We start from the raw sequence: 13,517 nt of genomic DNA, 5'->3' as shown, positions 1-13,517 counted from the left end.
CATAGCTGAAGTCACATAAGTAAGACCTACGCAACGCAGTTTGAATTAAGTTTCTAAGTTAAACGGTTGAAGCTGTATTAAACGCACAAAAAGCGTTAGAAGAACTAGAAAAGCATTTCCTGAAGGAAATACAGTGCATGAAAATGCAAAAATATGATGAGTTCATATGGTTAAATTATTTGCTTGGTAGATAAGGTTCACTATAGTTGGAATGACTGAACAGTTAAATAGGTTGATAATTGAAATGGTTCAATTATTTAGGCAGATAGTTGACGATAACTAACAGTTGGAATGGCTCCAATGTTTGCTAGTAGTTATGCTAACTATGTTAACAAAGATAATAATGTTAACCAAGTAACTATGCTAACTAGCATGCTAACAATGTTAAAATGTTAACTATGCTAACCATATGACTTAGCTAACCTAGCTAATCATTTTTATTAGTTATGATAACTATGCTAATTAGCATGCTAAAATGCTAATTATGCTAACCATGTGACTTAGCTAACTTCGCTAATCTTTTTTAACAGTTATGCTAACTATGCTAACTAGCATGCTAATATGCTAGCATGCTAACTATGTTCACCACGTGACTTAGCTAACTTTGCTAATCATTTTTAGCAATAATGCTAACTATGCTAATTAGCATGCTAACATGTTAGCATGCTAACTATGCTAACCATGTGACTTAGCTAACTTAGCTAATCATTTTTAGCAGTTTTGTAAAAAATGCTAACTAGCATGCTAACATGCTAGCATGCTAACTATGCTAACCATGTTACTTAGCTAACTTAGCTAATCATTTTTAGCAGTTTTGTAAAAAATGCTAACTAGCATGCTAACATGTTAGCATGCTAACTATGCTAACCATATGACTTAGCTAACTTGGCTAAACATTTTTAGCAGTTTTGCTAAAAATGCTAATTAGCATGCTAACATGTTAGCATGCTAACATGCTAGTATGCTAAACTATGCTAACCATGCTAACTAGTTACAGTGGGTAGGAGTCATAGTTGATGACAAGTAACAGTTACAATGGCTGAACAGTTAAAAAGTTCAGTAGTTTAAAGGGTTAAATTGTTTAACAGTGAAATATTGTAGTGAGGACTTTTATTTTGAAACAGTTTTTGGCAGAGGAAGCAGTTGAACAGGATGTGTAGTCTTAATAGGGCCAGTTTGTATGCTTAAAGCCTGAGACTGGCAGTTGAAACAGGTGGCCGAAACACCTGCCACAGGATTCTAATTGCTGTGATGTCATAAAGGGCAATGTTAAGTCAATGGGGAAATTTTGATAGTTTTTAATTAATAGTTTAAAAAGTATAAAAGTTACAAAGATAAAAAATACATAGCACTCTTGTCCTAAGTAAGACCTACGTAACAAAGTTTGAATGAAGTTTCTACGTTAAACGGTTGAAGCTGCATTAAACGCGTTAGAAGAAGAAGAATAAGAAGAACTAGAAAAGCATTTCCTGAAGGAAATACAGTGCATGAAAATGCAAAAATATGATGCGTTCATATGGTTAAATTATTTGCTTGGTAGATAAGGTTTAATATAGTTGGAATGACTAAACAGTTAAATAGGTTGATAATTGAAATGGTTAAATTATTTAGGCAGATAGTTGACGATAACTAACAGTTGGAATGGCTCCAATGTTTGCTAGTAGTTATGCTAACTATGTTAATAAAGATAATAATGTTAACCAAGTTACTATGCTAACTAGCATGCTAACAATGTTAAAATGTTAACTATGCTAACCATATGACTTTGCTAACCTAGCTAATCATTTTTATTAGTTATGATAACTATGCTAATTAACATGCTAACATGCTAACCATGTGACTTAGCTAACTCAGCTAATCATTTTTTGCAGTTTTACTAAAAATGCTAACTAGCATGCTAACATGCTAGCATGCTAACTATGCTAACCATGTGACTTAGCTAACTTAGCTAATCATTTTTAGTAGTTTTACAAAAAATGCTAACTAGCATGCTAACATGCTAGCATGCTAACTATGCTAACCATGTGACTTAGCTAACTTAGCTAATCATTTTTAGCAGTTTTGCAAAAAATGCTAACTAGCATGCTAACATGCTAGCATGCTAACTATGCTAACCATGTGACTTAGCTAACTTAGCTAAACATTTTTAGCAGTTTTGTTAAAAATGCTAACTAACATGCTAACATGCTAACTATGCTAACCATGCTAACTAACTACAGTGGGTAGGAGTCATAGTTGATGACAAGTAACAGTTACAATGGCTGAACAGTTAAAAAGTTCAGTAGTTTAAAGGGTTAAATTGTTTAACAGTGAAATATTGTAGTGAGGACTTTTATTTTGAAACAGTTTTTGGCAGAGGAAGCAGTTGAACAGGATGTGTAGTCTTAATAGGGCCAGTTTGTATGCTTAAAGCCTGAGAATGGCAGTTGGTCCAGGTGGCCCGAACACCTGCCATAGGATTCTAATTGCTTAACGGCCGTATTGTGATGTCATAATCATAATGTTAAGTCAATGGGGAAATTTTGATTAGTTTTTAATTAATAGTTTAAAAAGTATAAAAGTTACAAAGATGAAAAATACATAGCACCCATGTCATAAGTAAGACCTACGCAACGCAGTTTGAATGAAGTTTCTACGTTAAACGGTTGAAGCTGTATTAAGCGCGTTAGAAGAAGAAGAAGAATAAGAACTAGAAAAGCATTTCCTGAAGGAAATACAGTGCATGAAAATGCAAAAATATGATGAGTTCATATGGTTAAATTATTTGCTTGGTAGATAAGGTTTACTATAGTTGGAATGACTGAACAGTTAAATAGGTTGATAATTGAAATGGTTAAATTATTTAGGCAGATAGTTGACGATAACTAACAGTTGGAATGGCTCCAATGTTTGCTAGTAGTTATGCTAACTATGTTAACAAAGATAATAATGTTAACCAAGTAACCATGCTAACTAGCATGCTAACAATGTTAAAATGTTAACTATGCTAACCATATGACTTAGCTAACCTAGCTAATCATTGTTATTAGTTATGATAACTATGTTAATTAGCATGCTAACATGCTAATTATATTAACCATGTGACTTAGCTAACTTCACTAAACATTTTTAACAGTTATGCTAACTAGCATGCTAACATGCTAACATGTTAACTATGCTAACCATGTGACTTAGCTAACTTAGCTAATTATTTTTAGCAGTTTTGCAAAAAATGCTAACTAGCATGCTAAAATGTTAGCATGCTAACTATGTTAACCATGTGACTTAGCTAACTTAGCTAATCATTTTTAGCAGTTTTGCAAAAAATGCTAACTAGCATGCTAACATGTTAGCATGCTAACTATGCTAACCATGTGACTTAGCTAACTTAGCTAATCATTTTTAGCAGTTTTGCTAAAAATGCTAACTAGCATGCTAACATGCTAGCATGCTAACTATGTTAACCATGCTAACTAGCTACAGTGGGTAGGAGTCATAGTTGATGACAAGTAACAGTTACAATGGCTAAACAGTTAAAAAGTTCAGTAGTTTAAAGGGTTAAATTGTTTAACAGTGAAATATTGTAGTGAGGACTTTTATTTTGAAACAGTTTTTGACAGAGGAAGCAGTTGAACAGGATGTGTAGTCTTAATAGGGCCAGTTTGTATGCTTAAAGCCTGAGACTGGCAGTTGATGCAGCTGGCCCGAACACCTGCCATAGGATTCTAATTGCTTAACGGCTCTATTGTGATGTCATCAGTCCATGTTAAGTCTATGGGGAAATTTTGAACAGTTTTTAATTAATAGTTTAAAAAGTATAAAAGTAACAAAGCTGAAAAATACAAAGCACCCATGTCCTAAGTAAGACCTACGTAACATAGTTTGAATGAAGTTTCTACGTTAAACGGTTGAAGCTGCATTAAGTGCGTTAGAAGAAGAAGAATAAGAAGCCTAGGAAGAACAGTACAGTGCATTTTCATGCACTGTAATAAGAAGAAGCCTAGGAAGAACAGTACAGTGCATTTTCATGCACTGTAATAAGAAGCCTAGGAAGAACAGTATAGTGCATTTTCATGCACTATAATAATAATAATATTAAGAATAATTCGGATAACAGTAGAGTGCATTTTCATGCACTCTAATTACTGAAATTAAAATGAGGTCGTTACACGTGTTACTCTGTTTATCTTGTGCGAAAAACGACTTAAGCAGATAAGATGGCAGATCCACATTTGCTGCTTCTAATCTAACATCGCCCAACCTAACAGTGTTTCCCGCGATTGTGTTTTGTGTTTCCAGATGCATTCTTTACATGTTAATGGCAGTCTCCTCCTCTTGAACGCCTTTCCCTTTTGTTTCCATCTCATAAACTGCAAGTGGTGCAGTAGGCACATTGTTGTTAATCTTTCTGCTCTTCTTTGCCTATATTACGCAAAAGCCTAATATATTAATTTTACAATCTTGCAACATAGCCACAACACAACACCAATATGGCACTTTACCATAATGACACTATATGAACTCTATGAACTTTATAAATAAAGGTTGAATTAATGAAAAATAAAATTGCACACTGCTTTATTACAAATGTTGTCCATATCCCCATAAATAATCAAGTATAACGAACCCACTTAAGATATTTTGTAAAAGTATAACAATATAATTGTTTTGAACATATTTTGGATGTTAATGTGATTGTATCATTTTCTTTGCATCTGCATTCAGTTTTAAGCACCCTGTACTACCAACAAATTACTTATTTAATGGATCAAGGATACTATGCATCCTGATAAAGTTCCCTTGGCCTTTGGAATTAAAATAGCCCCACATCATCACATACCCTTCACCATACCTAGAGATTGGCATGTTTTGTTTTTCAATTAGCCTATTAGCTGGTTTGATTTGCATTGATAAGATTTGTATTGGTAAGATTGTCCCATACTACCTGAGTTCACCCCCTAAATAGTTATTGCTTGTTTCATAATAGCTCCCTGGAATGCTCCTAATCAAAGTGACTGTTGAACACGAACAGGGTGGAAGTGGTTATCACCAGACAGCGGTGTCAGCAATCACATACACGGACTCTTGATAAAATACTAATCTGATTTCAGTAGGTCAAGGTTGTTTGTAATGTGAGGATTTATGCATCCATTATGGTGTTCTGACCAAAGGTGATGTATGATCTGTAAGTTTAGGATTAGTTAGATTTATGGTAAATAATGTGCATGCATATTTTATATAATCTGAAACACATTCACAGCATGTATTTTTAGGAGTAATACACATCCTGTATGTAAAAGATACCCTAGCAAGAATACTGAGAAAGACTGCCAGATTTTGATACACATTTCTTATGAAGTTGACATGTCAGTCAGAATTTTAAAGTGGATCCAAATTTCTGCATAGTGTTTTCTCCCTGCTGTTTTTTTCTCTCTCAGGGGTCCAAGCAGGGAGGCTGCGGGATGTTCTGATTATTAACCCTTTCAAAATATAACTTTTCCGCAACAAAACCATATCTGCAACCATAACTTCAATAGGTACAGGCACCAAATTTTCACCTTAGGTCCCAAATCAACGCATGATCTCAAAAAAATGAAATTACCCAAGTCTGTCCCCAGGGGGCACTATAATAAGAACATTTACATTTTTACTAATATCTCCAGAACCTTGTTCCTTCAGAGCTCCTGCATTTAATGAAGTCAGCCATGCCCACTTGACCATGGCAAATTTTCCCACATTTTCAAAAACCTCAAAAGCAAAACTAATCTCCTCCTAGACCGTTGATCCAATTCCAACGGAATTCGGTACACATCATCTACAGACCAAGCCTAACAGATTGGCTTTTCCCGTTTTTTGATTCATCACTCTCTTTTAAAGTTATGCATCAATTTTTGGAAGCACTCTGAATTATGTGGAATTTCAACCATAGGGGGTGCTACAGCTGCCACATGTTAACATTTAATTAGGTTAGGTTAGGTTAGGTTAGATTAGATCTATTTTATCTAACCTGTTAGGTTACCGTAAATCCTCAAATTATGACCGGGATTATATTTATAGCCAGACCTCGGCTAATAGCCAGGGCCATGGTCGATTTGGACAAATAAAGGCCGGCCCCCTAATACAAGCCAGGGTAATTATTGCCTACCAGTAGGGCTAACACTCCATGAGCACTGGAAGACATTGTTTCGATTTAACTCAATGAAATAAAAGAGCTCTTCTTAATATTTTATATATTGTTGGTTGATTTAATACTGTTGCCAATGAAAAGTCGTTGTCCTACACCAGGGGTCTCCAACACATCGCTCTCAAGCTCAGTCGCTTGCAGCCACCCCCTCAGCTTGCCGGAGGCTGAAGCACTACATTAAAACACAATTGTTCCAGCCTACATAATTAAAAAAATAACTAAATTTAGGCTACTTGGCTACGGAATAAGTTTTCCATTACGGCACAACGCACGTTCAATGAATGAGTGAAAGTGGCTGCCTTGTCTCGCAATAAACAGCAGGTGGAAATCCCGACACTCTTTTAACTATACATGAAACTTAATAACCATCAAATACCCCCCAGATTTTAGTGCCCATCAGTCTCAACATTTAGCAATATAATCAATCAGTCCAAAAGTAAATTAAATCCCAAACCAAAAATCTTCTGCTTTTGATAACCTACCGGTATTCCGCTCCAAATGGCATGTTTTCACAATAAAACATATGTGAGAAATAAAGGCCTGCCTGGAATACAAGCCTGCCCCAAATAAAGGCCTGTGCTTTGCACAGCCTAAGTAAATAAAATGTACCCAATAATTTGAGGATTTACGGTAGATAAACACACCTCCTCAACCATCACCCTAAAGACCGGTGTACCAACACTTCACCTACGACTGCACACCTGGACATGGCTCTAACACCATTATGAAGTTTGCAGATGATACTACGGTGATTGGTCTCATCAGCAACAACAATGAGACGGCCTAGAGGGAGGAGGTTCAGCACCTAACATCATGGTGCACTGACAACAACCTGGCTCTTGACACCAAGATGACCAAAGAGCAGCCTCCTTGCCTGTGCAATTTTGCTTGGACCCCGATAATTACTGCTTGCGGTTATATTTCAAAATAGTTTTTCCTGTATTATTCATTACCAATATGTTATATTTGCATTGTGTACAAAAACTGAAATAAGCAGCATTTCACAAATTCAATTGTTCTCTCATACGATTGGCTTTGCTATCCAGGAATCTGTTCAATTACAGCCTCCTGAATTTGAGTCAAAGTATGTTTATAGAGCTGGTAAACATTCCCTTGAACAGATTTTGTTTCAGGATTGATCACAAAGCATGACATCCAGTGTAGTTTATCTATGGTTTCAAGGCCAAGTGGACGCCCCACTAGTTCCACAAGTGTTAATAATTAAAACTACAGCAGATGACCTTCAAGGTCTTCCCTTATCATTTTAGTTGGCTCATCAATGTTGGCAGCGTCATAGGCACTGTGACTGACAACTGGCTCAGATAAAGTATTCTCTACAGGTGCAAGTGATTAAGTACAGGTAGTAAGACTAAGATTGTTTAATTGTTAAATTCTACTGTCACTCAGTGTGAGGGGAAATCAGAAAGAAGAGGCAAATTAGGAATGTGTGTTTTGCTGCCTCTAATTAAATAAAATAACATACAATACTTCGATTGTTCTTTATGCAAAGTCAAATCTAATCATCATAACATGCTATGTTTTCTTTGTATGGTACCTGTTCTTTACAATTGAACACACAAAACATTGCAGGAGTACTAAATCAATGAACCATGTGACCAACTGCAATTCATAACCATCAGTAGCCTTCTTAACCAGCAGTGCCCCTTGTTAGAGGCAACAAATCTAGGTTACTACAGTATACAGTCAAAGGCGTGTCAATGGCAGTTTTGACAGAATCAGCCCTATGGATTTGATATATGCAAATGACCTATTGATGCAAATATAGATATCTAAAAGTAAAAAAGCAACCCACTGGTTTCCTTGGTGTATGGAAAATATGTTAATTTAATTTATATGTGTGTGTGTGTGTGACATTTTGGAGGGGGTGGGGTGGGGGCTAACAGGGGGAGTTGTTGTGGCAGTGCATGTTTAGCACAACAGTCATATGTTTGATGTATTAAAACCATAGAACATGATCTATCATATGATTTTCTCCAAACATGTGTCTGCTGACAGATTTTGTTTCATCTCATATCTTTTGCAAGTGTAAATGTGGTATGAATACAGGTGTCAGACAATGTTATTGAATAAATACAAGGTCAGGTGAAAACATATGTTATCATGTGCATCTCCACTGTCCTTACCCTCCTCAAATCACATAAATCAAAGACCTTGAAATGGTTGGTTTCCCAACCTACAGTCGTAATCAAAGTACAGTCTGCTAGTCCACAGGTAGAGGTGTCCATGGACTCAGTTCAAGGCCATGTAGACTCAGACACACACACACACACACGTGCACACACACACACAGAGAAACCTCTGCACACACTGTGATTTCAAAGAGGCTTCTGGCAACATAATGCGACTACGTCATAAGTTGTGATGTGAACATACTATAAAACCTGAGACAGAGAAGAACGTTTCAGTGCATCCTCCAGGATAACATTTTCAGTGTATACCTCCTGTTTTCATATTGCAACAATGATGAGCATTGCATTCATATGGGCTGTTGTGGTGGGACTCTGCTGCTGCTTGTGGCTGGTTTTAGGGATCCGCAGGAGGTAAACATTGATTAACTGAAAGTATTATTCATTTAATATGAATAGATTTTTTAGCATTTTCCTCCTCATGTATTTATCATGTAGTCTCTCATATGTTATGCTTGCTATGGGACTTGTAACCAAAGCTGTTGTAACAATACAGCTGATCACAGGGTTTACGTCTCTTTTTACTATCTAATGGTGTTAAGCTCTTTCAGCTGGACAGTTTTAAAATGATAAAATTAATCTAAAAATATGTAAAAAAAACGGAATACCTGTCAGGACAATATGTTCCGGTTTGTTCTTCACATCAACATTTAAAATGTCGACCTAGTGTTTCCCACACCTATTGGGAATGTGAAGAAACCAGTATCCCTTGTTAGTCTGCCTACAGTACACTATGTACATGATGGAACTTGGTCATTTCTCTCTGTCTGATCTGTAATTGTCTGATGAATGTTTTTAGGCAACCTGGAGAGCCAGCAGTGGAGAATGGCTGGATCCCGTATCTTGGATGTGCCCTCCAGTTTGGTGCCAACCCCCTAGAATTCCTTCGCAGTCGGCAGAAGAAATATGGCCATATCTTCACTTGTAAGATTGCTGGCGACTATGTTCACTTCCTGTGTGATCCTTTCTCCTATCATTCAGTCATCCGCCAGGGCAGACACCTTGATTGGAAGAAATTCCACTTTAATGCATCCGTCAAGGTATGTCAGACAATCAGTTGAAGACACTAAAAATATGGTACATCAAACTAACTTGACATGAGTTTTTGTTCCTTCCCTTCAGTTTTTTTATATTATATACTTTTAATATATATATACTTTTATTACTTTTTCTGCTGTTAGTGCATGTTGTGTGTAATGTCTGAGACTAAGACCTCTACTGAGACCTTGAATTTCCCCTTGGGGATCAATAAAGTATCTATCTATCTATCTATCTATCTATCTATCTATTCAGTGTTGGTCTTTTGAGTCTGATTTTGATTGTATTTATTCTAGGCTTTTGGCCATGAGAGCATGGACCCAAGCCATGGCTACACAACAGAAAACCTGCACCAGACCTTCCTGAAAACTCTACAGGGGGAAGCTCTGCCTTCACTCATTGAGACCATGATGGAGAATCTACAAACAGTCATGCTACAGTCTGACACACTCAAGGTCACCACCTCCAACTGGGAGGTCGACGGTATCTTTGCCTTCTGTTACAAGGTTATGTTCGAGTCAGGTTACCTCACATTGTTTGGAAAGGAGCTGGGAAATGGTGACAAGATCCAGGCTCACCAGGATGCCCAGAAAGCCCTTGTGCTCAACGCCTTGGAGAACTTTAAAGAGTTTGACAAGATCTTCCCAGCGCTGGTTGCTGGTCTGCCCATCCATGTATTTAAGAGTGCACACAGTGCCCGTGAGAACTTAGCCAAGACCATGCTTCGTGAAAATCTGAGCAAGAGAGAAAATATGTCCGATTTGATTTCTCTTCGCATGCTCCTCAACGACACCCTGTCCACATTCAACGACATCAGCAAGGCCCGCACCCATGTGGCTCTGCTTTGGGCGTCTCAGGCCAACACCCTACCTGCCACCTTCTGGGCCCTCTTGTACATGATCAGGTACAAGCACAACCCTAATGTATTGCAGATAATCAGGGAACCATTCAGTAGGCACAGATAAATGCTATCAACTCATTCAGTGAAAGCTGCTGATAGTAGCTGGTGTTGATTGCATTATGAGTGATAAGGGCTACACAATCATGCACAGATGAAGTATTGCGTTAAGGGGGAATGTCATAGGAAGTTATTCTAATACTACATAGTACAGAGCAAGTTTTTGCTGCTTTCACAATTCTCTATAACTGCACCACATATTTAGAGAGTTGACAAACACAAATGTGGTCAGTAATCTTGTTTCCTTCGTACATGTCCTTGTCTACAGGAGCCCTGAGGCTATGAGAGCCGCTACTGCAGAGGTGAAGAGTATCCTAGAAAGTTCCCACCAGAAAGCAGATCCAATGAACCCTCAGCTCGTTCTGACCAGAGAGCAACTGGACAATATGCCTGTCTTAGGTAAAATAATCTTCACACACTCTTAAAACGGATGTGTTGAACACAACACAGCTTGCGTTGTTTTAACATATCTCTGTGTCCAGATAGGGACAACGCAACTTTGTGTTGTTTCCTTTTTTTTAATTTGTTACACAAAATGTGTTGAAAATAACACAACTTGCGTGGAAACCAACACAACTTGTATTGTTTTTTTAAACACATCTCTGTGTCCAGGGACAACACATTTGTTTTAAGAGTGCACCAATGTTGTAAGTTTCAAGTTGCAACAATATATGGATATATGCAGATGTTATAATTATTTGTTCTCTGCTTAACAGACAGTATCATCAAGGAAGCCATGCGTCTGTCAAGTGCTTCTCTCAACGTTCGGGTTGCCAAGGAGGACTTCCTGCTCCACCTGGACAACAAAGAGTCCTACCATATACGCAAAGATGATGTGATAGCACTCTATCCACAGATGCTTCATTTTGATCCTGAGATCTACGAGGATCCTCTGGTTGGTGAAATTAATCTCATTGCCTTATCCTTACTAGGCTATATCAAAAGTAATAAGAATATATCATTATTCTAACACAACTCTCTAAATTCCTTTTTTCCTTAATAGACCTACAAATATGACCGGTACTTGGATGAAAATGGACAGGAGAAAACAAACTTTTACAGAGATGGACGCAAGCTCCGCTACTATTATATGCCTTTCGGGTCTGGGGTAACTAAATGCCCAGGACGGTTCTTTGCTATGCATGAAATCAAGCAGTTCCTCTCGCTTTTGCTTGCATATTTTGATATGGAGCTGCTGGACTCTAGTGTTAAAGTCCCCCCACTTGACCAGTCACGAGCTGGTTTAGGAATCCTCCAGCCAACATATGATGTTGACTTCAGGTATCGATTGAAGTCTCAGTTTTGAGAGCATGTTTTAAATTATTGTCTTTAATGTATATTGAGATTATTTTTTTTACCACTGACTGATGTGCATAAGAATAGATTTTTGTTTAGAAATAAGAATTGTGTGTAATCATACTGTAAATGGTGCTGTTTGTGACAGCAGGCATGTTTTTGATTATCTTGTGTTGTTATCAGTAATATTTACTGCATATAGTTTCCTGGTAGACTCCTAGAACACTGAATGATACTAAGCTTTCATTACAGAATGTCTGCCAAGGAAATGACAGAATCTGTACTGTACAATCACTGTGAATTGTGAATTATTTCTTATTGCAATCACAGATGTAAATAAGTCTTAAATATTCTGACCAATACATAAGTCTTACATATTCTGATGAAATAACATGTAAACGTGTCCCCATCATTAAAATGATGTTTTGTTTTGTATCCATTTTGTTCAACATTTATTTACACATTGGTTGACTGCACAGCCTCCGGTCATACTGGTCTTCCAGGCATCACTTTCTGCCATTCATCAAATATTTTTGCTTTTATAGGGTGAAATACTCTTTGTCTTTTTACACATCTTATGGCAAGCATGCGTTATGTACATTTATTTAGTTATGATTGCATAAGGGGGATTTCTACATCAAAACATAATGTCCTCTTACCCTGCATTTTACCATTTGTTTTATAATGGCACAGCATAATATTCTAAATATTGTGCTCCTTAAAATATGCAACAAAAAATGCAATGCATTCTGCATAGCAGTAAATACACCTCAAGAGACAGTCCAGAAAAAAAGTCTTCAAAGACAAAAAAATGAAATGTCACAGCAATAAAATTTTTCAACAGTGAAAACAACAGTGGCAATGTAAGTGTTCTTAGGCTGTGGTCACAAGTTAAAATCACATTTGTAAACATTGTAAAAAAATGCTGATGTATAACCTCACCGGTTTATGACATCTCCCTCATGTAACTACTGACAATACATGAGGTGGATAAGAAAACTTAGTAAGAGCACAAGTTGGATACTGTCTGTCCACTAGCCACTTTTTACCACTGTCTTTCTGCCTCACTGCGTGCTATATTAGCACATATGCATAACCCCTCCCTCCATGCCACAGCCAAACTGTGGCCACACTTATACCTTTTCTTAATATAGTTATATATATAGATATATAGATATATATAGACTATATTCTTGCACTGTTGCACTGTTGGACTTACTCATTTGCACCATCACCATGACACTCACTCACACAGAGCACCTTACCTTACCTTACTATGCACAGAGTATCACAGGCTCAGTCCCTGCCTCAGTCATTGCAAGCGCCTCTTGATTGATTGATTAATCACCCACTATGTGGATACTGTTTTTAGAATTGATTTAGATTAAGTGTTATTTAGTATAATTTGTATTTTAGTATATTTAGTATATTCTTTATCTTCTACTGTCCTTATTGCTTAGTTGTGTTTTTTATATTATATACTTTTAATGACTTTTTCTGCTGTTAGTGAATGTGTGTGTGTTGTCTGTATGCTACTGAGACCTTGAATTTCCCCTGGGGATCAATAAAGTATCTATCTATCTGTCTATCTATCTATCTATCTATCTAAGTCCAGGGACCACAGATGCAAATTAGCTAACTAGCTAACTCTGGTATAGAACTAGTTCTGTACATGGTCCCTGTCAACTAAACTAATAAACTAAACGAAACTAAGTCCAGATACACAACAATTCAAGTGACCACTGATGCACACAAGCAGGCTGCCCAAAGCATTTTCAAGTGGCCAGAGCAAATGTCTAATAGACCAAATTCTCCTCCAAGAAAACCTTTTGGAAAATGTAAATACAGCACATCA

General features: G+C 37.1%; 1 protein-coding gene across 2 annotated transcripts in view; it reads left to right on the top strand.

Annotated features, from left to right (window-relative positions):
* Window positions 1-12,029, top strand: part of cyp7a1 (cytochrome P450, family 7, subfamily A, polypeptide 1) — a 30,857-nt gene extending 18,828 nt beyond the window's left edge. The window contains exons 1-6 of one of the 2 annotated variants that reach the window (XM_076293399.1): window positions 8,645-8,724; window positions 9,170-9,410; window positions 9,705-10,312; window positions 10,635-10,765; window positions 11,083-11,261; window positions 11,370-12,029. In XM_076293399.1, the coding sequence (XP_076149514.1) occupies window positions 8,645-8,724; window positions 9,170-9,410; window positions 9,705-10,312; window positions 10,635-10,765; window positions 11,083-11,261; window positions 11,370-11,672 (1,542 nt within the window). In that variant the 3' untranslated portion in view covers window positions 11,673-12,029. Of the gene's footprint in view, window positions 1-8,644; window positions 8,725-9,169; window positions 9,411-9,704; window positions 10,313-10,634; window positions 10,766-11,082; window positions 11,262-11,369 lie in introns of those variants that run through there. The other variant, XM_076293400.1, reaches the window with a different exon arrangement.
* The last annotated feature ends 1,488 nt before the right edge of the window (window positions 12,030-13,517 follow it).

This window comes from Alosa pseudoharengus, unplaced genomic scaffold (genome assembly GCF_046254945.1).
Source record: "Alosa pseudoharengus isolate Yale_2024_CS ecotype anadromous, Long Island Sound unplaced genomic scaffold, YU_APseudo_1.1 YU_APseudo_1.1_scf_2, whole genome shotgun sequence".
Classification (NCBI taxonomy): Eukaryota; Metazoa; Chordata; class Actinopteri; order Clupeiformes; family Clupeidae; genus Alosa; species Alosa pseudoharengus.
Note: the sequence above shows the minus strand (reverse complement) of the source record. Positions and strands in the feature narration are given on the sequence as shown.